The sequence below is a fragment of the Lithobates pipiens genome, unplaced genomic scaffold (assembly GCF_037356315.1).
Source record: "Lithobates pipiens isolate NorthernLeopardFrog02 unplaced genomic scaffold, aLitPip1_a1.2 Scaffold_18, whole genome shotgun sequence".
Taxonomy (NCBI): domain Eukaryota; kingdom Metazoa; phylum Chordata; class Amphibia; order Anura; family Ranidae; genus Lithobates; species Lithobates pipiens.
Window position 1 is genome coordinate 354,698,424 of NW_027507758.1, and position 27,969 is coordinate 354,726,392.

General features: G+C 42.3%; 1 protein-coding gene across 1 annotated transcript in view; it reads right to left on the reverse strand.

Annotated features, from left to right (window-relative positions):
• Positions 1-27,969, reverse strand: part of LOC143986719 (IgGFc-binding protein-like) — a 132,211-nt gene that overhangs the window by 83,707 nt on the left and 20,535 nt on the right. The window contains exons 6-12 of the mRNA XM_077485124.1: positions 23,136-23,204; positions 22,726-22,967; positions 22,349-22,632; positions 21,627-21,904; positions 15,648-16,249; positions 14,994-15,555; positions 11,574-11,773 (exon numbers count right to left, since the gene is read on the reverse strand). Coding sequence (XP_077341250.1) covers positions 11,574-11,773; positions 14,994-15,555; positions 15,648-16,249; positions 21,627-21,904; positions 22,349-22,632; positions 22,726-22,967; positions 23,136-23,204 — 2,237 coding nt within the window. The remainder of the gene's footprint in view (positions 1-11,573; positions 11,774-14,993; positions 15,556-15,647; positions 16,250-21,626; positions 21,905-22,348; positions 22,633-22,725; positions 22,968-23,135; positions 23,205-27,969) is intronic.

The window sequence follows — 27,969 nt, forward strand, 5'->3', positions numbered from 1 at the left end:
AAGCTTTCTTTGATTTTCAGAACAAGGCCTTACCTTAGCCCTTGCAGTGTTCCATAGAAAGCTTCAGAGACTTCCTGGTATATAGATTTGGGATATGAGAGCCAGTAAAGCCAGTAAAGAAAAAAGTGTTTTTTTGCTTGGTATTACCCTCAGTGCCCTGCTTTTTTGCTATGCCTTAAGCCTGTCACTGGAAAAGTGCTTCAAAAAACATGCATTCCCACTACACAGTGTGAATTGCTTTTAAGGAGGACCCCACACCAAAATTTAAAAAAAATGGTGTGGGGTCCCCTCAAATCCATACCAGACCCTTATCTGAGCATGCAGCCTGGCAGGCCAAAAAGGGGGCGGCATGCTTTGGGGCAGGAGGGGCTCTGCTCTTCTTTGAGTGTTGGGCACTCAATGTCCTCTGGCACCCACGATCATCATTAAGACAAAGAGAACTGAGATATGCATATGTAAACAAGGCATATCTCAGTTCTGACAGGGGGGAAAGGATGTGTTCTGTGTCTCTGCAAAGCAGGGACTAAAATCTATTCCTCTACAGAAAGCATCACAGTGTACACAAAAACACTGGCTAGACACACAGTTAACCCTTTGATTGCCCTAGATGTTTAACCCTTTCCCAATCAGTGTCATTAGTATAACGACATTGGATATTTTTAGCACTGATCACTTTATTACCATCACTGGTTCCCACAAAATGTCAAAAGTGTCAGTTATGCAGTGTAAACACGATCAAACTATCCGGCGGATCAGAGTCCGCCGGACAATCCGCCCGTGTGTGGGCTCTGGCGGACTATTTTTCCCCAAAAGTAAAATATACAGAAATTGTACAGATTGAATAGTGTATGGCCAGCTTTATACAAGTACATAGGAGGGAGTGTATCGAGACACTCAGCTGTCAGGCCCCATTCAAATTTCTTTCTAGCAGCAACTCACATTCCTGTATGATTTCTTTTTAGTGTGTTTTTGAGTGTTTTCGCTCTTCACTCATAGGGCAGCTCATTCATTTGAATGGACTGCCCTATGTGCATCAATCGACTCAAAGAAGCTCCAGAACTTGTTTTAGAGCAGAACGTGGTGCATTTTTTACTGTGCTTTTTGGTGCCTTTGCAGCTCATTTCTAAAATTTCTGTCAAAGCGTGCATTTTCTGTGTGGTTTGCCATGCTTTTAAAATGCACAGATGTGAATAGAGCTTTATTGTTCTTGTGTAAACCAACTTCACTTTCAGACCCTATTAACACTTAGCGTAGTGGGAGTGCACGTTTATTGATGCTTTTTTTCTCATGACAAGCATAGGGCAGCCCATTGATTTCTGACCACTGGTCAGGTGCAAGGCTTTGCCCAATCAGGGCACAGTGAATAACTGGTTGTTAAGGAGTGAGGCCAGCAATGGCGCCAGCCTCTGTGTCCTTAACAACAGCTAAGTCATCAGCTTTTAGCGGGCTTCCCCATTTACAGCTGAATGAAAAAAAACACTGCAGGCAAATGTGAAAAAACAAAACAAAAAAAAGTGTGAGGGTCCCCCCCAAGCCATACCAAGCCCTTTGGGTCTGGTATGGATTTTAAGGAGGACCCCACACCAAAATAAAAAAAAATGGTGTGGGGTCCCCTCAAATCCGTACCAGACCCTTATCTGAGCATGCAGCCTTGCAGGCCAAAAAAGGGGGGAGGTGTGCTCTGGGGCAGGAGGGGCTCTGCTCTTCTTTGAGTGTTGGGCACTCAATGTCCTCTGGCACCCACGATCATCAGTAAGACACAGAGAACTGAGATATGCCTATGTAAACAAGGCATATCTCAGTTCTGACAGGGGGGAAAGGATGTGTTCTGTGTCTCTGCAAAGCAGGGACTAAAATCTATTCCTCTACAGAAAGCATCACAGTGTACACAAAAACACTGGCTAGACACACAGTTAACCCTTTGATTGCCATAGATGTTTAACCCTTTCTCAATCAGTGTCATTAGTATAGCGACATTGGATATTTTTAGCACTGATCACTTTATTACCATCACTGGTTCCCACAAAATGTCAAAAGTGTCAGTTCTGCAGCGTAAACACGATCAAACTATCCGGCGGATCAGAGAAAGTAGTTTTGACTCAAAAATTGTCCGCCGGACAATCCGGCCCTGTGTGTGCTAGTCCACCAGACTTTTGAAATGAACTGACTTTCCAGCACATGGAGGAAAGTCCGTTCATTTTGAACGTGGCCCTAGGTAGCCGGTGACTATCGAAGGAAGTCAATGTCGCTTCCTTTGGCGGTGAGATTGACACATCGCTGGCCCCATCACCTGGTATGGACTTAAAAGGGAAGCCTTACGCCGAAAAAATGGCGTGGGGGTCCCCCCAGGGCCATAGCAAACCCTTATCCGAGCACGCTACCCGGCCGGTCAGGAAAGGGGGTGGGGACGAGCAAGCACCCCCCTCCTGAGCCATGCCAGGCCGTGTTCCCTCAACATGGGGGGTGCTTTGGGGAAGGGGGGCCGCGTGCCCCCCCCACCCCAAAGCACCTTGTCCCCATGTTGATGAGGACAAGGGCCTTTTCCCGACAACCCTGGCCGTTGGTTCTCGGGGTCTGCGGGCGGGGGGCTTATCGGAATCTGGGAGTCCCCTTTAATAAGGGAGCCCCCAGATACCGGCTCCCCACCCTATGTGAATGAGTATGGGGTACAATGTACCCCCTACCCAGTCACCTGTGAAAAAAGTAAAAAAAAACACAACACACAAGGCTCTTTTATAAGCGGTGGCTTGGTCTTCTTCTTCAGATGTTGGCTCAACGCTCTCTCTGGCCGCAATGACAGGGACGCAGTGTTCGGCGACTTATATAGGGACATCGCTGGGTGATGTCCCTGCCCATTATGAAGTCACAGTCCCAGCATCCTCTGGGACTGTGACATCATAAGGGGCGGGGGCATCACCCAGCGATGTCCCTATATAAGTCGCCGCACACCGCGTCCCTGTCATTGCGGCCAGAGAGAGCGTTGAGTCAACATCTCAAGGAAGAAGAAGAAGAAGAGAAGGCGGCACCGATAGAAGACCGAGCCACCGCTTGTAAAAAAGCTGGAAGAAGGCGCGGAGGCCCGGCAAGAAGAACCAAAGAGGGGGACAAGACCCCTGAAGTCGGAAGAAGAGGTGGCCGTGACAGAAGACCGGGCCAACGCTAGTAAAAGAGCTAAAGGAAGAAAGTGGAGGCCCAGCAAGAAGAAACAACGAGGGGAACAAGACCTCCGAAGAGGGGGACAAGACCCCCAAAGTCGGAAGAAGACCCCCGGGGGGCGACGAAGAAGAAAGCCGGGCTCCTCCGCTAGTAAAAGAGCTAGCAGAAGATAGCGGCGGAGTCCGGCGAGAAAACCCCCCAAGACGGAAGAAGACCCCGGGAGCTGTGCAATAAATTATTTTAAACCCTTGTGTGTTGTGTTTTATTTACATTTTATTTCACAGGTGAATGGGTAGGGGTACATTGTACCCCATACTCATTCACATAGGGTGGGGGGCCGGTATGTGGGGGACCCCTTATTAAAGGGGGCTCCCGGATTCCGATAAGCCCCCCGCCCGCAGACCCCGACAACCAACGACCAGGATTGTCGGGAAGAGGCCATTGTCCTCATCAACATGGGGACAAGGTGCTTTGGGGTGGGGAGGCCACGTGGCCCCCCTTCCCCAAAGCATACCCCATGTTGAGGGCAAGCGGCCTTGTACGACTCAGGAGGGGGGGCGCTCGTTCGTCCCCACCCCCTTTCCTGAACGGCCAGGTAGCGTGCTCAGATAAGGGTCTGATATGGACCTAGGGGGGACCCCACACCGTTTTTTCAGCGTAGGGCTTCCCCTTTAAGTCCAACCAGGTGACGGGGCCAGCGACATGTCAATCTTGCCACTGAAGGCGGCGACATTGACTTCCTTTGCTAGTCCCGGCTACCTGGAGACGCGTTCAAAATGAACAGACTTTCCTCCGTGTGTGGACAATTCCGTTCATTTTAAAGTACGGCGGACTCTGATCGTGTGTGGGCAGGTCCGCTCGTTTGGACTTTGCGGCAGTTTGTCCGGACTAAGTGTCCGATTGTCTGCGGCAATATTGCAGTCCCGCTATAAGTCGCTGATTGCCGCCATTACTAGCAAATATAATTAAAATTTCAGTTTGTAGATGTTATAACATTTGTGTATACCAATCAATATACGTTTACTGGTTTTTTGTTTACCAAAAACATGTAGCAGAATACATATTGGCCTAAATTTATGAAGTTTGATTTACATTTTTTATTGGATATTTTTTATAGCAGAAATAAAAGATGTTATTTTTAGCCAAAATTGTCGGTCTTTTTTTGTTTATATTGCAAAAAAAAAAGCAGAGGTGATCAAATACAACCCAAAATAAAGCTCTATTTGTGGAAAAAAATACAAATTTTATTTGGGTACAGTGTTGTACAACCACACAATTGTCAGTTAAAGTAACACAGTGCCTTATCACATAAAATGGCCTGATCATGTATGGGGTAAATCTTTCGAAGGTCAAGTGGTTAAAGTGATGTTAAATCTTATTTTTTTCATTAAAATAACAAACATGTTATACTTATCTGCTCGGTGTAATGATTTTGCATATTCTTGGGTCACTCAACAGCACTTCAGGCTCCTCCACACTGCCGAGTTCCCCCATAGTAAGCCTATAGCTCCGTGTTTCGGGGGCACTTGTGCTTGTTCACTCTTGTTCACTCAAGTGCTGATTTGTGTGTTATTAAGGCTCTGTCCCCCACTCCCTCTTCAGTGACTCTGATTTACAGAAGCCCCTGGCTGCTGTATCTGAGCCAATGAAGATCGAGATAGCAGAGAAACCTTCAACCCTTGTAACCCTTGTGCAAATCGCTGGTTTGAGATCAGGCTCCAGTATGTATTTGGGGGGGGGGGGGGGGGCTATGGCTATGGGGGAAGCTGCATGTAGAAGGTTTTTTTTATCTTACTGCATAAGTAAGGTAAAAAAAAAACTCTGCCTTTACAACCACTTTCTTGAAAAGTTATAGTTAAAAATTTTTTTATACATGATTAATTTTATAAGTCAATGTTTCAATATTCCTCCAAGCCCTTACATTTTGATGATTGAGTCTAGATCTAGAATGATCATCAAGGTAAAATTTGTATTTATACTTACACCCAATTGTCATCAGGAACACTCCAGCACATCATAAGGGGCAGGGTCACCATGTGACATCACTTGGTGACCCCGTCCCTTATCCCTATATAAGTTGCCGCACAACGCAAAGAGAAGAAGAAGAAGAGAAGAAGAAGAAGAAGAAGGCGACAGCAATAAGACCGGACCAACGCTCGTAAAAGAGCTGTAGAAAGATAGTGGAGGCCCGGCAAGAAGAACTGAAGAGCAGGACAAGAACCCCCGAAGTCGGAAGAAGACCCCCAAAGTCAGAAGAAGACCCCCGAAGTTAGAAGAAGACCCCCGGACGGCAGCGGCAATGAAGGAGAGAGCCGGGCTTCTCCACTAGTAAAAGAGCTAGCGATAAAAGAGCAGGAGATAGCGGAGGAGTCCGGCAAAAAGACTCCAGAAGACGGAAGAAGACCCCCGGAGCTGTCTAATAAAGTATTTTAAAAACCTGTGTTGTGTTTTTTTATTAACACTTTTTTCCCCCAGGTGAAAGGGTGGGGTCCGGGATCTGGGGGCCCCCTTCCCCAAAGCACCCCCCCATGTTGAGGGCACACGGTCTGGTACAGCTCAGGAGGGGGGGCGCTCGCTCCTCCCCACCCCCTTTCCTGACCGGCCAGGCTGCGTGCTCGGATAAGGTTTTGCTATGGACTTTGGGGGAACCCATGCCATTTTTAGGGGTTCTCCTTTAAATCCATACCAGGTGACGGGGCTAGCGAGGTGTCAATCTCTCCGATGGAGGCAGAGACATTGACTTCCTTTGCTAGTTCCGTCTACCTGGAGCCACATTCAAAATGAACGGACTTTACTCCATGTGTGGGCAAGTCCATTAATTTCAAAAGTCTGGCGGACACCCGCCATAGTCCGGCGGATTGTCCGCCGGACCTAGTCCGCCCGAAAAGTCCGGTCGCGTGTGGACGTGTGTGGGCAAGTCTGCTTGTTCGGAAAGTCCAGCGGACCTCCGCTGCAAAGTCTGGCGGGTTGTCCGCCAGACTAAGTCTGCCGGATAGTCTGATCGTGTGTACACAGCATTAGTATTTCTCTCTGCTCTGATGATAGATCAGTGCAGCAGGAAAATGAGTAGAAAATTAGTAATGGGTCACAAGTGTCATTACAATAAAATGTTGTAATTATGATGAAGAAATAAACATACCTCATACAATTTAGATGGAGATGAGAGGGTGCAAAGTCCTCAAAACAGAGGTGAAGCCCAGGGCGGTCACATGAAAATTGTTTTTAAAGTAGAACATACTGGGGCTGATTTACAAAGGTTTTGCGCAAAGAGTTGTGGCGCACGCCGGAGCACAAGGGCCGTTTTCATATTCACAAAGCATTTGCGCCTGTAACACAGGGCAATTCCTCATTTACTATTAGCATGCCGGTGCACAGGTGGTCTTGATCTGTTCGGCTCTATAGACCTGGCGCACGGCATCTTCAACTCAGAATTAAAAGAAGCTGGAATTGCCAATATTATGGGGGTGATGTGGAGTGATGCGAGGAAGTATAGATATAACTGTCCAAGTAACAAATATGCCCAAAATAGAACAGAAAAGTAAATTTCTCTGAGCAAGCTTACTGCGCCTGCAAATACACTTGGAACTGCGCTAGGTTAATTTATGCACTGCGCATGCGCAAGCAGCATTTGCGCCCGTTCAAATGCTCTGGTTCACTGCGCCATCAAAATCTTAGTAAATGTCAAGCAATGTAGATTCATTAGCATAAGTTGAACAGGCGCACCTCTCAACGTGACTTTTTTTTTGTGCTGGTTCAGTTCTATGGGGGTTTTTTAAGGCTATTTGCACACAGGTCATGTTAACATTAAGAAAAAAAAAATTAAGAAAAATAAATGCATGGGTGTCCCATAAATTTCCATACCAGGCCCTTCAGGTATAGATATTAAAGGGGACCCCATGCCAAAAAAAATGGCGTGGGGGGGTCCCCCTCAAAATCCATATCAGGCCCTTCAGGTCTGGCATGGATTTTAAGGGGAACCCTGCACCAAAAAAAATGGCGTGGGGGTCCCCCTCAAAATCCATACCAGACCCTTATCCGAGCACACAACCTGGCAGGCTGCAGGAAAAGAGGGAGGGCGAGAGAGCACACCCCCTCCTGAACTGTACCAGGCCACATGCCCTCAACATTGGGAGGATGCTTTGGGGTCATGTTGATGAGGACAAGAGCATCATCCCCACAACCCTGGCCGGTGGCTGTGGGGGTCTGCCCTTCGTTATATAAGACCTGTCAGAAGAAAAGAAGCATCACACAGCGGGAGCCTCCCATTGACTGGAGCGGCCCAAGAACGAAGAAGAGACGCCGTGGAAGAATATGCCGGAGGAGAACACCAGAGCAAGAAGAAGAGGATCGGAGGAAGAAGAAGATGGAGGAAGAAACAGAAGGATGAAGAAAGGAAGACCAGAAGAAAGAAGATGAAAGAAGACTTTAATGAAGGAATTGTCAAAAACTGTCACTTTTTTGGTGAAATGGTAGGCCCTCACCATTTCACACGGGGGGGAGCTGGGATCTGGAGGTCTCCTTGTTAAAGGGGGCTTCCAGATTCCGATAAGCCCCCCACCCGCAGACCCCACAACCACCGACCAGGGCTGTGGGGATGAGGCCCTTGTCCTCATCAACATGGGGACAAGGTGCTTTGGGGGGACCCCAAAGCACCCTCCCAATGTTGAGGGCATGTGGCCTGGTACGGTTCAGGGGGGGCCGTTCTCTCGCCCCCCCTCTTTTCCTGAGGCCTGCCAGGTTGCGTGCTCGGATAAGGGTCTGGTATCGATTTTGAAGGGGACCCCGCGCCAAAAGTCAAGTTCTCCCAAGTCGCGCTGTGATTCACACTCAAGTCTTGTCCAAGTTGCCTCCCAAAGTCACGCTGGAAGTCGTGTTGCCCCTATGTGAATGGACTGTTAATGACACAGCATGTGCTATTATCAATTGCGCCTGCATATATATGTGTTGCGCTTATGCGTGCGCCGGTTCATACGCTCACTTGATAAAATATCTGGCGCACAAATTGCGGTATGAATTGGCGCAGCGCATTCATCTTAGTAAATCAGCCCCACTGTGTTCTAATCAGTTAGAAATCTGTAAATAGGTTGTCTGATCAAAAAGTATATTTTATGATCTCTAAACAAGATTCATTTGAGAAGCTTTGAAGCAACAATAAAGCTGAATATTCCTGGACACCTTATGCCTTGAAACTGGGAGGTCGCAAGAAGTAATTCCTCTTTAAGAGTAGCCATCTTTAAAGCTACTGCAGCCATTCTAAAAACTCTGGTAACCAGAAATTCAGATCAGAAGCCATTTTGGAATGGGTCCTTATGTTGTGTTGATTTTTAACTTACCGTATATTAATTTGTGTTATCTTAAATATTTACTTATTGATTATTATACAGTTGGATAAATCAGTAATTGCCTTGTAGATTTTTCTCTAAGCTTAAATTTTTCAATTTTTCATTTTATAGTTTCCATCCTATTAAATATAACAAACATCTAATTTTTATTTCACATTGTTAACCATTTACTTACCTGCAGTATAGTAATGGTTGAATTTGTCAAACACAGACGTTCTAATTGTCATTTTTACAAGGTTATTGATTCTACAGGGAAGTTTATAATTTATGTGTCATTACAAAGTACAACACTCCCATTAGCGGGTGTTTCAATTGAGATTCCTATTTTTATGTAGCACAATTGGTATTTTTAATTTTGTGTAACATTTGTTTTTGTCAACCAATATATATATAACTATTTTGTAAGAATACATGTCTAGTGAATACATTTTTTCAGTCTGTGTTCATATTTGATTGATCCTGTATCTTCAAAATATTACTGTTTAAAAATTACTCGTTCATAAAAGCAGTGCAGGAAAATTATCCTCATAAGCACAACAAACATGAACCTGTTACTTTTCCAAGCAAGGGAAAAATACAGGTTACTTTAAAGCCTAGTTATAGGCAACCAAAACAAGCACTAAAAATGGCTACTTCCAAACTGATGAAGGATCTATTGTCATTATTTGTAGGGGACAGGAAAGCACAAAGTAACCTTTATCTGCAGTCCTACTACAGCTTGCAGTCTGGTCCTACGCTCACCAGTGTTGGAATGAGGGTGAGTTTTTTATATGCCATCATAAACAATGCAGAGCTGGTGGCCATTGACCCTGTAGGATGTGACCGTTGATTCTGTGTTGTATGTGATGATGTCAATAAGAAGAACAGTGTTAAGAATAGTTAGAGACCGGTAAGAAAAACGACTTCAGAGAACCAGCTTTCAAAACTGAACCAACTAATGGGGATATAGAACACATATTAGGAGGAGTATTATGGATAGTAATACTTGGGGGGGGGGGGGTTCATGATTTTTTATACTTTTTTATATATTTGTGGCGATACGTATGGACCATACACCACTCTCTAATATGTGAAGGACACTGAAGCATGAACCCGGGTAAACTCCACCATTAAGCATTACAACTTACGTTAATCTTTCGGATATACACCATTGGGTAAACCATATTAATAAATTCAGAATATTCTTAGTACAAGCATTCCTTGATAGATTTATTAAGCTTTATTTTGTTTCTTTACCAACAGACTATCTCTGAAGAAGACCCTAGTGGTTGAAACGCGTTAGAACTATGTTTTGCTGTTACTAATTTATACAGTAGATTTATAGTCAAGTCTGTTTAGTGTATGCCCATTGATATTATTGTATCTTTTGAATATAAGAGCTTAGCTCTTCCTTCTGTTTTAACTATCTGGGTGAAGCTCATGTTTTTACCATACAATAAAATATATTTTTATATATCATTTCCAACATGTTATTCTCACCGTTTTTTGCTGCCTAAAAACCCCGTTGGTGGGGGAACTTGCTCCATTTTATGATTTTTTATACTGCCCAGTATTAGCCTTTAAGTTCAAAGGTTCATTTCAGGATTAGGGTTAACAGTTACAGTAGGTTCAAAATAATTGTAGCTTACTTGGTAATATTTCTTTTGATTTTGATACTTTCTTTTTTCAAGGGTGATCATTTGCTCTTTTTACATAGCTATGTTTGTGAGTATATGTACATCTGTTTTATTTCATTAAAAGTATACAGTTTGGCACTATGGGCTTACATTTATTCTCTCTTGCCAAATGTGTATGACTGGAGCAAGGCTTCCACTTCTTAAAGATATCTTGCCTCCTGCTGATGTGTTACGAGGATTTTTCTGTACCTTATGACAACTACACTTTTGAGTATGGGAGCTTAGTAAGACCGCATATAATTTGGGGTCTTAAGCCCCATACATACTATCAGATTTTCTGCAGATTTTTTCCTTCAGGTTTACCAAAACCATGTAGTGTGAGGACCTGCCTGATTGCATACAAATTGAAACTCCTAAGGTTTCATCTCATATTATATGGTTTTGGTAAATCTGAAGCAAAAACTCAGCAGAAAATCTGATAGTGTATATAGGGCTTAAGGAGTTGGTAAAAGGGTTGTGTGTGGTGCTGGTGGAATTCATTGGAAGACACTGAATATTACTTGTGTGAACATTTTTTTCACTTCACTGGACTTCTTTCTCATCATTTCACTTTGTTATTTATTTCTTTTTATTAATATTTGGTATCGATTTATACTTCACCCATATAAATTATGTAATGTCTGATTAATTTTATTGAGGGTTTGATATGGATTTTTTACACTATCATGGTAATTAATTATTTTTAGGGGTTTTACCCTATTGATACACATCACTCCATTTATGTGCGCAGCTTCTTCTTTTGTTTATTTATTGTGTTTACATATATCTTGTAAAATTGAGCTGCAGCTACTTTATTTATTTATTTTTCCATTTTTATTTAGTTATAGAGTGGTATTTATTTTTATTTTTCTATATACAGAAGTGCACCCTGAATTTGTGAAATATATCTATAAAGTTACATAGTTATATTCTGGTTTAAAACAACTAAAGATAACTTCTAAATGGTTGTCATGAATTTCTGCCCTTTATCAATTGTGTTTCTTTGTTTAAGTTAATCTTTATGAGATGAATATGCAGACTGCTATTATTGGCGTAACCTTGTGGAAATGCTGGTTGCTTGGTTGTCCTTCTGATCTAATGCCATTATACTCTGAAGCACCTTGAACAAGCAAGCAGGAGTTTCAACTGCACTCATTGTATACTTGTTCTAGGGTAACAAATTAGAAAGCAGTACAACTACAGTCAGGCAATGAACCATGGTCCATTACTTCCTTCAGTATGGATATATATCAAATAAACCCATGGGCTTTCTGCCATGACTGGAATACATAAGAAAGAAAATCAGTAAAAGTGTCTCATTTATGAATACAAAAATAATGTTTCCATTTTCTATTTGGACCACACCTAAAAAAAATAATCAAATGATAAAACATTGATAATTAAACATGGCATTGCTTACCTGATAGTATTTTCCATCATAAAAACATCCACATTCACTGACAGGAACACAAGTGTGTCCACTGAGCACAAAGCCATTATCACATTCACAAGCATCAGCACAAAGCTTATTGCAGTCATTCGGGGCACTCTGGTCATGGCATGTGGCTGGGCAAGCACTAGTACAATGATTATAGTGACTGTTGGCAGGACATGGGATGGCTAAATAACAAGGACAAATAACAGGTAACTACATCATATAATAGCTGAAAAAGAAGGTAAAATAAATGGCTTCACTAAGCAAAGGTCATAGCTACAGCCATAGTACACCATGCGGACTGCTTGGAGGACTAGAAGGATCAAGTGCAGTCTAATGACATTGAGGGTTAATTACTAAAGGCAAATCCACTTTGTACTGCAAGTGCACTGAAAGTACAATTGGAAGTAAATCTGCTGTAGATCTGAGGTGGACATGCAAGGAAAATAAAAAACAGCATTTTAGCTTCCACATGATTGGATGATAAAATGTGCAAAGCTTCCACTCATTTCAGATCTACCTCTTAGATTTAGAGCGACTGCACTTTCAAGTGCTAATATAAGAGGATATTCCTGCGCCAAGTCAGGGTGGAAATAGATGGCGTACTGCTGCACGCACTGGGGGGAAATGTCTGAACCCAAAGGAATTATAGGTAAAAAGAGTAGTGGTGCGCTGTACTAGGGTGGAGTTTGCCTATCCACGGGAACAGTATGCTATATCCACAATTAGATTCAACAAATACTAATTTTAAAATTAAAATTGAATAGGTATAGATATAGGTATAAAATCAACTCAATTGTTTAAATAAAACATATATGTGAATCTGTGCAGCATACTATAGTAGTGATACTTTCAGTGTTAATAAAATGATAAGAAACATCGATATACAATCTACGATAAAGAAAATGAAATATAAAAAATAAATTCCAAAGTGCAACGTGTTGCGATAAGTAAAAAATCACATAAAGTGCAAGTGCTTTAGTGTAATGTACATAAACAACATTTCAAATATATGCAACTATATGGTGACAAACAATACTAGTGTAAAGAACAAATGTCCATTCAAAGTTCAAGGTGCTGATTATTATTGAAATCACAAAGAGTGCTAGTCCATCAACGTAGCAACTGTGGATAAATGTGGAAGAATTGCGATGGGGGGGGCAGTGGTGCTGGTGATGGGGAATGTATCCTTCGTGGTTCCGTATAATCTGATGATGGGTGTCCCCTTACCTTACCGCTGTAAGGTAACAGTGTATATAAAGATCTTTGGCCCCTTTCACACGGGGCGGATCAGTAAAGATCCGCCCCGTGATGATCCGCTCGCTCAGCGGGGATCGCTCCGTTGTCCCCGCTGAGCTGGCTGCGGACAGGGCGGTCTCCGCACACTGTGCGGGGACCGCCCTGTCAGCTCTCCGCTCTCCTCTATGGGGATCGGACGAGCACGGACCGTGTGTCCGTGTTCATCCGATCCGCTCTGCAGACGGACAGAAAAATAGGATTTTCCTCCGTCTGCAGAATCGGACATTTGCGGAGGCGGACAATAGCGGGTGTCTGCGGATGCTCATCCGCAGACACCCGCTATCCCATAGGGATGAATGGATGTCCGTATTTCATCCGCAAACGGATGGATGAAATACGGACATATCATCCGCATGTGTGAAAGGGGCCTTTGGGATCCTTGGTGGTGTTTCCCTTTAATATCCTATTGTGGTGTTCCCAGGTCCTGGCAGGTGATGTTGTCCCTATAAGGGATTTCTTTGGGGTATTGCAGCAATAGGGTCCCTCAGCGGAATGGCATGTATGTGGGTTCAAGAAAACATGGAGGAAGGATGCCCCATAGTATAGTATGTTCAAACAATCAGTTTTTATTTAAAAGATTAAAATTACAAATACTCACAAACACAGAGGGTACACAGGCGTGTGTTCGTCATGGGTCCCCTGATGAAGTCATGTGACCCATGACGAACACGCGTCGGGACACTAGCTACCGGAAGTGACGCATACCGAGCCCGCTGCTCGTTTATACAACGCCTGTGTACACTCTGTGTTTGTGAGTATTTGTAATTTTAATCTTTTAAATAAAAATTTTCAAGTGCACTTGCAGTGCAAAGTGGATTTGCCTTTCGTAAATAACCCCCATAGTGATGTATACAATAGGAATTTTCAAACACATTTGGATAGGAATAATGTACTTGTTGTTTAGTAAAACTATTAGCAATCATTCAGAATAGATTCATAGAAGGTGGACCACAGAGAAAGACCAAATCTACACCCTTCCCTCTCTATTTTAAACATTTCTGTCTGTGGATAGATCTATGGAATGTTTCCCCTTTAAGTGTAAATGATCATGCTGTTGATTGCATCACTATGGAATCACTGCTGAGACCTTAAAGTAGAAACTATATGCTATTGCAAAGCCCAGTCTCCAGTGACCTCACTGTTCTATGGAATTCAGCCCCATTATCAGCCCTGCACATTACCCCTGAGTAACTCAGGCTTTGTGGTTCTATGATGATTTTCTTGAATGTCCGGTAGTAAGGTAGTAAGCTCTTTGAGCTCTCTGATTTCTCCTTTACTGAAGTGTAACTGTATTGTCTGCCTTCATGTTGTAAAGTGCTGTGCAAACTGGTGCTATATAAATCCTGTATAATATTAATAATGTGTATGCTATTCTCCCATAAATTAACCATATGAGATTACATCTCTTCTTTTAAACCAAGATGCACAAGATTATTTCCACATTAAAGTACTTAAAAACAATTAGTTACAATAAACTATATATCAGCTTTCTTTGCTCATGTATAGTATATTAACTTGTCAGCATTTTTCTTAGCACTGACGTTAAAGTGACCCTGTAATAGAGTCAACAAGTTTATCAAAGTACTAATCTGTGAATAAAAAAGTTTCATACATACCTGTACATTATCTAAAACATCATTCTGTAAGGGAGCTCAAAGAGTCCATGTGATTACGCATGGGTATATCAAGAAGTGTGTCCTCATCTGGCTGCTACAATTCCTCCTGATAGTCCCTATGCCAATACTGTCCCCTGCTGTGACTAGGGGGGTCAGCAGGAGGAGCTTCAATAGCTAGTAAGAAAAATGCTATTCGACCCACCTGGAAGCTCTCCTTCAGGGTAAAGGTTTCTCAAATAAACAGATGGACAGGTATGTATAAAGCAATATTTTTTATAGGCTAGTGCCTATGTCTGTTAATCACCTGGTAGGGTCACCTTAACTAAATTACAATGTAAAATGGTTGAAAATCTGCAGGAACAATACCATTGCTCTCTGTTTAACATGTGCAGATTTAATGTGTATGCTATTCTCCCATAAAATTAACATAGGTGATTGTGCCTTTTCTTTTAAACCAAGATGCACAAGATTTCCACAAACCATTACTTACGACAGAATGTAGAGTTTCTCCAGGCAAGGGTGACTCCTACTCTTAGACAGGCATCAGCATAAGCTTCCAATGCGTTACATAAACTGCCAGCACCAAGGGCACACAGGTCAAAAACACAGCTGTCAATGAAGCGATGTGGGTTGATTACTGAGTGACAAGCCTTGAAAGGACCATCTTTCATGATTAACAAACCACAGAACTGATTGTTTGAATAGAGTTCCTCTGTCTCTGGTGGACATGGTAGTGGAGGTGTAGGAACAATTGTGTTACATAATGGATCATCATCTTCTACCTTCCAGCTGTCTCCCAACTGATTTGTGTTCTGAGCTAGCTGTCCATTGGGCATCAAATAGTCATCCTGCTGCATGCCATTAAAGTTGCCACACATTCCACATGTTTGGTTGAAATAATTAGTTGGGACATTCACGTCCACTGTATGGTCAGTGTCATAAGACACTGTGAGATGGAAATCTGTCTCCACAATAACATATCGACCACTTTGCTTCACTGTTAGAGATCCATTGACCAAGATGACTGGAAGATTTGTCCAGATACCGTCCACCTATTAATAATAAAAGTACATGTTACATTTAAGGCAGCTAAATGCAACTTTAGAATTGAAACTTACATTTTAGAATGCTCCAAGAAACCTACCAGAACACGACTAGGATTGTCTTTAACAATGGTTATTGTATGGTCATAGACATCCACCATAACTTTCTGTATTAATGAAACAGTTGAAATCCCGTAACGGTGCTCATTTTTTGCTTCAATGTTATAATATTGTAGAGACGTGGCATTGGTACAAAGCTTGGAAAGAGTGTATGTGCATATCCCCATAAAATCATGAACTTCCTTATCAAAGGTGACATAATGAGGATCCCCCCAAGTTAAACAGCTACCAAATGTGAGATCAAAGCATCCAGGAACTCCGTTTGTTATACCGCAGTATTTTTTAGGTGGACATGAAGCAGAGTTGCAAATTAAACTGCTTCCAGCAGAGGGACAGCTGCATTTTTTGGAGCATGTATCATCAGTCCAGAACTCTGAGCCTACAGGATAGTGCTTGTCATTATCCCAGCATCCACACTGGTGGCTTGGGACACATCTCTTATCATACAGGACATAACCAGGATCGCAGACACAGGATTCTGTACAGGGGAGATGACAGTTTTCTGGTGATTCTGGACTGACACAAGTAGATGGACAGGCTGTTCCACAGGACTCAAAATGGCTGTTTAGTGGACACTTCAGTGCTGTATAAAAACATAATGGTGAACAAGAAACGAATTAGAAGAACATATCAAATTGGATTGGAACTTATGTTACTTTGTAATTAATGTACATGTAGAAAAAGTACTTAAAATATGAGAGTTATTAACAGTATAAAAGGCGTTCATATTCACTATTGAGTAGACATACGGGAACACTGATAATAAAGCTCATAATGTCTTCACATGTTTTACTTATTTATTTATTAAAATAATCATCCATGTAGTAATCAAATTATGTTTAAAAATAGTGGTGGACCAATCTGTCCGGGATCAGTTCTATCAAAGCTTTGATGGATCTTGTTCACAGTTCGGGGAACCTGAACATTGAGGCAAATATCATTAAAGTGATGGAGTGAATCTTTTATTAAATTCTGGTAATGCATATGGCTAATAGGCAAACTGATGCTATAAATGGAAATCTGGGCACTACCATGGGGACCATGCACCAATGCAAAAAAAATAAAAAATAAAAATACCATACAGCCTGGAAAGTGTCTTGGTGTCAATTCCGAAAAATACTGTAGATAATATATATCACTGAGAGGAAAAGGAGTGCAGGTGCAGAACTCAAATTCATCAAGTAATTTCAAGGCAACCTCAGCCCTTTTCCATAGAGAATAGTCAATTGGATCCCAGCAACAGATGACACATCCAACACGATATATAAAAAATAATACAATAAACAAAAGCTCTAAGAATCCTCTCCGCAATACCAAGTTCTTCTGTTCCTATGTTATCAAGAATATATGGACTCTCCTCAGGTCCAGCATATACTGTATGTTTAATCAAAATATGCACCTGTGTGTCTTTTAGGCAATGGCATCCAAATGCTCTATACCTTAGGCCATTATTTACAACATTCTCTTTTTTAGCAATTAAATCTTGTTAAATATACAGGTTTTACTTTGAAATGCCTAAAGGCGGCTGCTATACATGGATTGAAGTTCAGCCTGTTCAACACGGACATGCCAAATTTTGATCCATGTATGGGCAGGCTGATTGTACATCAGTCAATCTACTGAGTTTGCATCTTTTTCAGTCTGATGTTGTGATCTTGTGTTGTCTTTGTTAAGTGTGTCTTTGCCGTAACAATTTACCAATTTCACTTTGGGATTAATAAAGTATTCTGTAACTTCTGTACAACCAACCTGTTGGAAAATGTACACATGATCAGGGCCACTGGCTATAGCTGGCAATGCTGATCTCTGTATTCTGATGATGGGGAATTGTCCCCGCTGTTATAATACAATACATCAGTGGGAGTGATTCCTCCATCCACATTGAGTGTATGGATGGGGGGAATTGAACCATTTATTTGTCCAACCTGCAGGTTTAGTGATGAAAAAAGACAAATTTTTTTGGCTGCTTAAAACCTGTTCTGCAATGATTGATAACAATTAACCCAAGCTATAAAAAAAATAATAAATAAAAAATAATAATAAAAAATACCCATCTGACCAATTAACCTAAGGCGTAGGTGTTTTAAAATGATAGTTTGTACTGTCGTTTTGAACAGAATTAATAGAGAAAGAGTCCAGATATTACCATTTTTTTATACAAAAAGTCTATGTGTCGGCTTACAGAGGCAGTGCATAATTGGCTTTGGAATTGATTATTTGCTACTGCAAACAAAAGGCAGCCTTCATGGTTTCACTGATAGGGGATGCAGGTACACCCAAGGTGGAGATTGATTCTAAGCAACAGTAGGTATTCACCAGAGCACCTAAAGGTGGAGATGAGCCATAGACTCTAATGTTCCTGGTTAATTTTGCAGGAAACTGTCACCAGGCTGGGGCCCATGATGAGGAAAGCAGGAAAAGAATAGCTGTGGAATAGAGCATGTGCAATGGATGTCATGGGAGGAAACCATTCTCACTAGGTGGAAGAGTGTCTAACAAACATTTGGATATACTGTAGCAGCTGAGGTAGGCAACCACAAAGGAGGCACAAAGAGTTTTGAGGAGTCTTGAAAAGGCAGCAGTAGTGGAGAGGCAGGATATCTGCTGGCACCAATGGGAGGGAACTCAACATGCCTGTTCATTTAGAAGCAGTAAGAATCCCTAAACTACCAAGGTGAAGAGTCTAAGAAGCTCTCTGATCCTCTCCAGAATATCTCACAAGGGGGGATACTCAAGTGGCCCATCTATACCGTGTATAAAACCTGCTGCAGAAAAACAGATATATTAAGATGAAAAAAAAATGTAAATCGATTTTCCCTGCAAGCTTTTTTCATTTGTAAACAGCTTGGGGAGCCACTCTGTAGTATGAGGTTATATTTTAGTGCACTTGGAACAAGATTAAAGATTTGTTTGATAAATTCTGGTGTCTCTTTGGCAGACTTTGGATGGAAATAACAGGTACAGAAAAAATGGACTTGGGTGTTGGTGGTAACTTCCCACTATAACCCTTCACAGTTAACTTTAGCAAACGCAGGATTGGACTCTGCTCTTAAAAATTAAGTACCACAGCTGATCTCTGGGAAGTGGGCTGGGAGCTAAGAGCTCTACAATCTGATGGAAAAGGGTGGCTGCTCCCTACTGTTCCATGATGGCTGCATCTGGAGGACATCCTGCCGTGTTTGGGGTCTTGTCTGCCACTCAATTACTTCTTATGCTCTATCAGGAACCCAAGCAGAGTCAGTGACCTCACCATCATCATCCCCTCCATCCTCATCACTGGAGTCAACTTGGCAATACGCTGTGGCTGGGGGAACCAACATCATATGGCAGGAGTAGCTGTGGACAAGGAGGCAGAATAGGCCACTCTAGCAGCTACAGTGAACTGTGAACTAGTCTCAGCTTGGGTAATAGAGAATGAGGAGGATGAGAATGGTTTAGTAAGGCAGTCCACCACCTCCCCTGCTGTGGCTGGATAGCATGGCCAACACTAGTAAAAAGAGACAAACATGCCCTGCCTGAGGACAGACCACATCCATGGGAATGTCTGCCTTTCCTTGTTAGCTTCCTAGACATGATGGGGGGCTTATTACACAAATGTATAACATAATAGGAAAATGGGTGAATGGATGCACTTTATTTAATGAAATGTGTTTTTTTGTTTTTGATGCACTATGAGGAAAACCAAAAAAAAAAAGGATGCAGCGTCCAAAAAAAAAAGTAAATGTGGTATTTGGTGCACTATAAGCTGTGTAAAATGGGGGACTGCCACTGACACAGTAAGACAAACTGCAGTTGACAATTTAAAAAAAGATGTCAGGAAAACAAAACAAAATTATACAGCACTGCATAGAGCACTAAATGTAATGCAAATAAAAACTGCACTACACTGACACTACATTATACTCACAATACAATAACACTACACTGATACACTACACTGACACTCTAAACTCACACTAACTAGCATGATAAACATTTATTGTCATTGAGCCCTGCTCTATCTCCAACTTCATACTGCAAAAGGTTCCGTGGGAAGGAACCTTTTATAGTGTGGGGTGAGACTATGAGCACTGAGCCATGATTGGCATGGTCATCATAACTTCTCAGGACTTCATGACTTGTCTAATCAGGGCTCTCACAGAGCGCTGTGCTCTGATTAGGCAAATCCTTGCACATGACCAGCAGTCAGGTGCATTGATTCAACCAATCAGAATTGTTACAATGCACTGTGCAGTCCGAAATGCATTGTGGGACGCTCGTTAAATATCCTGCCAAGTAAAAAGCCCCCAATAATAATATGAAAAAAGCAGCTAATTGGTCTTTAATAAGGGGGCCCCCAGGTCCCGGCCCCCCACCCTATGTGAATGACCTCTTTGGTTCTTCTTGCCAGGCCTCCGCGCCTTCTTCTAGCTCTTTTACAAGTGGTGGCCCAGTCTTCTATCGCCGCTGTCGCTGCTGTCTTCGCTGCCTTCTGTTCTTCTCTTCTTCTGTTCTTCTGTTCTTCTCTTCTTGAGCTGTTGACTTGTCGCTCTCTCTGGCCACAATGACAGGGATGCGGCGTGCAGTGATTTATATAGGGACATCGCCGGATGATTTCCCCGCCCATTATGATGTCACAGTCCCAGAGGATGCTCCCGACAACCAACAGCCAGGGTTGTCAGGAAGAGGCCCTTGTCCTCATCAACGTGGGGACAAGGTGCTTTGGGGTGGCCACCCTTCCCCAAAGCACCCCCATGTTGAGGGAACGCGGCCTGATACGGCTCAGGAGGGGGGGGGGGCGCTCACTTGTCCCCACCCCCTTTCCTGACAGGCCGGGTAGCATGCTCGGATAAGGGTCTGATATGGACCTAGGGGGGGACCCCCATGCCATTTTTTCAGTGTAGGTTTTCCCCTTTAAGTCCATACCAGGTTACGGGGCCAGCAACGCTTCCTTCGCTAGTCCCGGCTACCTGGAGCCACGCTAAAAATGAACTAACTTTTCTCCGTGCGGGAAAAGTCTGTTCATTTCAAAAGTACGGCGGACTAGCACACATACGGCCCTATTGTCTGGCGGACAAATTTTGGTGCAAGACTACTTTCTAAGTCCGACGGACTTTTGGGTAAAAAAAGTCCGCCGGAGCCCACACACGGGCGGATTGTCTGACGGACTCGAGTCCGCCGGACTTTTCCACCGAATTGTTTGATAGTGTGTACGCGGCATGAGTGATATGCAGTGCAATTTACTAAAACAAGGCTTGGCTGTTATTACTAATAAACCTTACAGATGTTATCTGGTATTAACGAAGGGTCAATTAAAGGAACAGAGATGGCTCTAATCAAAGAGGAATACACATGGGTTATGAACAAAATTATCTCTATAGGCAAATCAAATAAAAATTAGTTCTGATTATTTGCTGTAAGTTCCTATAATTTGCATAATGCCTTAAAGTGTATGTAAAGCCCACACATTTTTTTAACGTTATGAATAGAGTAGGGAAATATAGTCCCAGTAAGTTATTGTTGATGTTTCTGTCCTGCTAGAGATTATCCTTTATACTTCCTGTCTCAGAAATTCAAAAGGAAGTGACAGAAAATCTCTCTAAAATGAGAGGAATTCTCCTCTTAAGCCCCATACACACTGTCAGATTTTCTGCAGATTTTCTCCTTCAGATTTACCAAAACCATATAATAGGAGGTCAAACCTTAGGAGTTTCAATTTGTATGCAATCAGGCAGGCCCTTACACTACATGGTTTTGGTAAATCTGAAGACAAAAATCAGCAGAAAATCTGATAGTGTGTATGGGGGCTTAGTATTTTGCCCCCAGGATACTTGTCACTATTGGAAGATTTTTCCTAATGCCATTACTATAAATTAGGATTTCCACATACATGATCATCAGTACCAACAGAGGGATAAATCCCCCTAATATAACACAAAGTGCAATCCAAACTAATTCGATTTTTTTAACTCTGTACTTACAGCAGAAAGAGTTATTTCTCCAGGAACCTATTGTAACGTCATGAGACTGGCAGGACTGTGCATAGGACTGAAGACTATCACACAAAGCACTTGGATCCAGGTTCAGTTCACACAAGTCATAGACACAGTTGTTGAAATAGATTAGTGGATTTACAATGCCATGGCAGTCTTTGAATGGGCCCTCCTTATCAGTAATAATTCCACAGAAACTGTTGCTGGAAATGGAATCCTTTTCATCCACAGTACAACTTGGTTCTTGTTCTGATCCAGGTGTGCAACTACGAGAAATATTTCAGTTCAGTTAGTTGGAAAGTTGATTTGGAAAAATTAGTGATGTAGTAAGAAGTTTGAAGCAGTAAGTCTTTTTTAACATGAAAAGTCGTGAACTGGTGTAATAGTTCACATGAGAGTTTTACTTTTGATTGTTAGGGAATGTTTTTTTTTAAGCATGAAATAATTATACATATATAAAACGTAATCCTTACATAAAGTGAAACTTCCCCCTAAATGGAAAGCTTTATTTTAATTCCTGCTCCTTCATACCGCTACCACTTTTGGTATGAGATTTTTTTTTTTTTTTGGGGGGGGGGGGGGGGGTACAATTTATTTAATAGGCATCTGTGTTTGGTATTATTTTGGTATGATCTAAGACCGTTTGCCTTACAGCAATGGATTAACATGGATTAACCATTATTAATTTAGTTGAATTGACTTGTGATTACCTTGTGTCATTGTCCACCTGCCAGCTGTTACCAAGACTGTTAGAGTCTGGCTCTAATTCACCATCTGGGTTTAAGAAGTCATCAGTTTGGTTTCCATTGAAATTTCCACAGATTCCACATACTTTGTTGGCATATTCCCTTGGAATATTCACCACCACTCTATGGTTTCCATCAAACCTCACACTTACACCAAATGCTGTTGTCACCAGTACATCATGTCCACTAAGGAAGATGTTCATGTTTGGATGTAGGGCTACTGGTAAGGCTACTGCAATGTTGTTCACCTGGATTCACAATATATAATAGAAAACATTTAAGATAGGAAGATAAACAAGTGAAATAATATATATCATTAGGTTTTTCCAGTCTGTACTCACTTTGACATTTCTGTTCTTCTCCAGTGTAATCCTGTATCCATTCATATCAATGTTGACATAATTGATATAAGACACTCTGGTGCTGCTTCCTCTGTGCTCATTGGCTGCTTCGACGTTGAATTCTGCCAGGTGTCCATCAGCTTCACAGAGTTTAGATAATGTATAGGTGCAAGTGCCCATAAAATGGTGCACCTCATTGTCAAAGGTGTAGTAATGTGGATCTCCACTAATCTCACAGGAGCCTGGGGGGAGGATGGGTGATCATCGTAAGTTTGAAACTGCTAACATTATTAAAAATATAATACAGTCTCTTCCAATGAAGATAAAACCATTGGAGAACATAATATAAAATATAACAGATTGTAAAGTACACTGAGTGTGATAAAATGACCTCCAGTGAATTAGCCTACCTGGTGGTGGTGAGCCTGGAGTAACAGGTCTTCTTGTGGTAGTTGTTGTAGAAGTAGTTGAGGATATTCCTACAATAAAAGAAGAGAAAATGTAGAACTAAAGCTATTGCAGAATTAACTACAGCTGCATTGTTGTTTAGGTAAATGTATTTACCTACATGTATTTATCTAAATAGCTGTACTATTTTGGTTTCATTACAAGATTATTGGTTAAAATATAGTAATGTAGATTCACTTGAAAACGCCAAGGATCTAATTTAGTAGGAATTGCTGCTGCAAGTATTTTTTTTTTCCAACTAAACTTTACCTAAAATACTAAGGCAGGCCATAGATGATAACATTTCTTTCCTTCTACCAGCGGTGAAAAGAAAGAAAATTGCTTGATTCCCTCAACATAGGCAACCTTATGAGCACAATGATCGCTGCTAGCATCAATAGCTGTCGGAAGTGATGAAATGCAAAAAATCCTACAGGCTTGTTGTACTAAAGTAGACTGATGGATCCACTTCAATGTCAGGGCTGGCTTAGCCCTTCCTTCTCTGGGCTGGCTGCTCAGCTGTTGGCTAATTGCCAGCTCTCATCTCTCTCCACAGTTACCAGCTGTTCCTGATCATGCTCATCTGACCTGCCTACTTAAAGCTGTCCAGCTCAGTTTACCATGCTGGGGGGCGTGACCGTATGTTGGGGTGAGAGATTGAGGCGGGTCCAGGCCTCCTGCCCACTCTAGCAGCTGACGTAGTCGATGCGGTGAGGAGGGGGAGGAAGGAGAGGAAAGGAGACGCCAAGACGCCGCGACACAGCGATACGGCCGTCAACAGACAGCAAAGCAGCGGAGGAACGGTGGAGGAGTTTGGAGGCCGCCGACAGCTCTCCCGCAGGGAACCATCGAACCCCACACAGGAATCCCGGTGAGAGAGGGATCGGCGGTGGAGGCGGGATAGAGCAGTACCCCCCTGGTGGAAGAAACGTCAGATCTAAGGTATGACGAGGAAAAGGGGGGTGGAGGAGGCGGCCACACATAATGGGACACAAACGCTGCACAGCTCAAAGGAGAAGACAGGCCAGGTACCTGGGCCGACTGCTGCTGCTGCCGCGGCTTCCAAGTTAGAGCGGTATGCTCACACACCAAATCAAACACCAAAAAAAGTGTGCAAACGGGAGAGGGGCAGCAGCAGGCTACAATGGTAGTACAAACGACAGGGAGGAAGAGCCAGGGCTTGGTGACAGAAACACCTGGAATATGTATAATTAAAACAGCAAAAACAGCAGCACCAATAGCCACTACAGCGGTAGTAAGTGGAACAGCGGAGGCACTGGAGTCTGTGATAAGTTCTCCCACAGAAAAGGAAAATGTACAGGACATGGATATGGGTGCAGAGGCGGGATTTTCTGTAAAAGGAAAAGAGCCATCCCTAAAAGACATCTTATCTGCGATTAACACATGTAAACTATCGTTGGATGACGTATCAGACCAACTAAAGCAGATAAGGGAAGATGTGTTAAATCTGAAAATTGAAGTACAGAAAGTCGCTACCCGAATCACAGTTCTGGAGGGGAGAGTTAGTCAGGTGGAGAACGATTTGTACCCGTTGAAACAGGAGATGCAAGTGTTGAAGGGGCAACTGAATATGTGCATGGATAAAATGGACAATATGGAAAATAAGATAAGCAGGAAAAACATTAGGGTACTAAGCCTCCCTGAGAAAAGTGAAGGAAATAATCCCATCGAATTTATGGAAACATGGATAAAAGATAAATTAGGGGGTGAGAAGCTATCGAGATTTTTTGCGATTGAAAGGGCGTACAGAATCCTTTTTAGGACTGTGACTGGAAGAAGCCAGCCAAGACCTCTAATTATTCAACTCCTGTCCTATAGAGATAAGACAGTTATCCTTCAGAAAGCAAGAGAACTGAGTAATTTGGAATATAAAGGGGTGAAGATTCCACTATATCCGGATTTTTCCCCCGAGTTGCAAAGACAGAGAGCTAAATTTATAGAGTGCAAAAGGAGATTGCAATATCTCAAAGTGAACTACGCATTACTTTATCCGGCACGTTTGAGAGTATCAGCACTGGGGGAAACTATATTTTTTAACAACCCAGAAGAAGTTAAATCGTGGTTGGAAAAAATGAGTGTCAGATTCAACAGGGGGAAAAGATATGATATGAAGAAGATAGGAAGGAAGCTGAAATTGGATATAGATTGTGGATTGAACTGAAGGGGAGTGTTCCCCTTATTTTTCAATTAATTCCTCTTAAGAAGCAATGGCCAAGGTCAAGAGGAGGGACTAAGACGGACATTGGGGCATAGTCGCTCCTCACTCCTTTCCTTTTTTTTTTTTTTTCGTTTTGTTGTGTTGTTATTTCTCCTTGTCGCAAAGGGAAATATTGATTTGTTAATGAAGTAATGGGAGTGGGAGGGGAGGGAGGGCAGGTGGGAAGGTTATATCACCCTGGGAGGAAAGAACGGTCACTATGGAAGCTCCGTAGATGAGCCCCAAGTGGGGTATGGGGCGGGTGGGGGGGGGGGAGAAGGGAAAGAAAAAAGGGGCGGGGGGGAATGTAGAGGTGAATGGGAGAATGAATGTATGAATGATAGTGTGAGAAAGGAGGTTGTAAGGATGAGGATGGGAAAAGGAAGGCATGGTAAAGGTTTTCAGAGTTCACAGAAGAGTAAAATATTAAAGTACAAAGATGATGCATGGAATAGAAATATGAATTAATTTGGTGGTTAACAAATGGACACTGAGAAACTGAGTTTAAACAAGGAACAGAGAAGTAATCCGATAAATTTCACTAAAAGAGTTAAAACTTGTGCACGGAATGTATGGGGGGTGGAAGTTCAAGTGAAGAGATGGGTAATTCTTTTGTTAGGTAGCAGGGGCGGTTATGGGATGCCTTGCCTGCAGGAGACCTGTCCTGAAAAAGACATAATCAGCGTCTTGAAAGGTGGGAAATATAGGATACCATATTACTTTATGAATACCCCTTACTCAAGAGGGGCGAGTGTCCTGATAGTTTTGGGGACGGGCTCATTCTGCATTATAGATGATAAAGGTAGATATGTGTTTCTTTTTTTAGTGAATGTAGAAATAATATGTGTGGGTGAAACACTTAGGGAGCACAGGAAAATAGTAGGGGGGAGAATACACAATCACAGAGAGGATGCACAGAATGGAAAACAGAATTAATAGGTATGGTAACAAATTGATATCGAGAAATTGAGTTTAAATATGGAATTGAGAAGTAAAGGGGGAAATTTCACTAAAAGAGTAAAAATTTGTCCATGGAATGTATGAGGGGTGAAAGAACAAATGAAGAGGCGGGCTATTTTTTCCATGGGCAGCACGGGAGGTTATGGGATGCTTTGTCTGCAGGAGACCCATCTGGACCGAGATACAATCAGTGTGTTAAGACACAGGATATACAGGACACAATATCACTCTACGCATACCTCTTATTCAAGGGGAGTGAGTGTCCTGATAGATCCTGGGTTGGGTTTATCCTGCAGACAAAGCATTGTAGATGATAAAGGGAGATATGTTTTCCTTTTTTGTGGGATAGAAGACAAAGTATGTGTGATTGCTAACATGTATATTCCTCTGCCATTTAATGCAGAAATATTATGCGAGTTGATGAGGTTTACAATGGACAAGCCAGGGGTCCCAGTTATAATAACAGGGGATTTTAATATGACAATGGACCAAAATATAGACAGGTTCCCACATAAGGTAGGCAGTAGGGAGGGATCTAGTGGGTTATTATTTCAATTTTGTGAAGAAACAGGTTTTGTGGAAATATGGAGGAGGTGGAATCCCATGAAGAAACAGTATTCTTGTCATTCCAGGATGCACTCCACCTTGTCCAGGATCGATATGGTGTTATGTAATGAAGAGGCATTAGGGATAATGGAGAAGGTGGAGTACAAGGCAAGGGCAATTTCAGACCACTCGCCGGTAACTTTCTCAATAAAACCGGGGAGAAGCCACAGTAGAAAGGAGTGGAAGATAAATTCCTTCTGGTTAGAGTTAATGGAGAATATGGAGGAAGTTAAAATTAGTTTGAAGGAATTTTTGAGTATAAATGTAGGATCCACGTCTTCAGGAATAATGTGGGACACCTTGAAAGCCTTTCTCAGGGGGGTACTAATAAAAAAAATATCTCAGATTAAGAGAAAGGCGACAGATAAAGAAATAGCAGCAAAAGAGAATGTAAGGGGGGGCAGAAGAAAGGTATCTGAGGGCTCCATCAGGGAATAGTTATAGGGAGTGGGAGGAGAACCAAGCAGAATATAAAATACTTATATGGGAGAAAGAGAAGGCTATTTCAGAGGCAGACTTTTTTTGGAGAGGGGGAACAGGTGGGGAGAGTCTTATCATTAATAGCTAAGGCAAATAGCTCCTCTCCTATTATACCGGCGATTCTGGATAGGGAGGGTGGTATAAGGAAATCAACCTCTGAGATAGCAGAAGAATTTAAAATATATTATGAGGAACTATATAAAGTCTCAAATTCCAATGTAGAAGGGGAAATGCAGGAATTCTTTGGGAAAATAATGGTACCTAAATTATCGGAGGAAGACAGGGAAGGATTGGAGGCTCCATTGACTCTGGAGGAGTTGCAAAAAGTAACAGCAGAAATTACAAATCAGAAAGCTCCAGGTCCAGATGGACTACCAATAGAGATTTATAAAAAAATTTGGGGAAATATTATTACCTGCTCTCGTGCAGGTTTTCAATGGAGCCTTTGACGCTGGGAAGTTGCCGCTATCAATGACTGAGGCTACAGTGGTGGTTTTGGCAAAAGAAGGGAAAAATCAGTTGGAGACCGCATC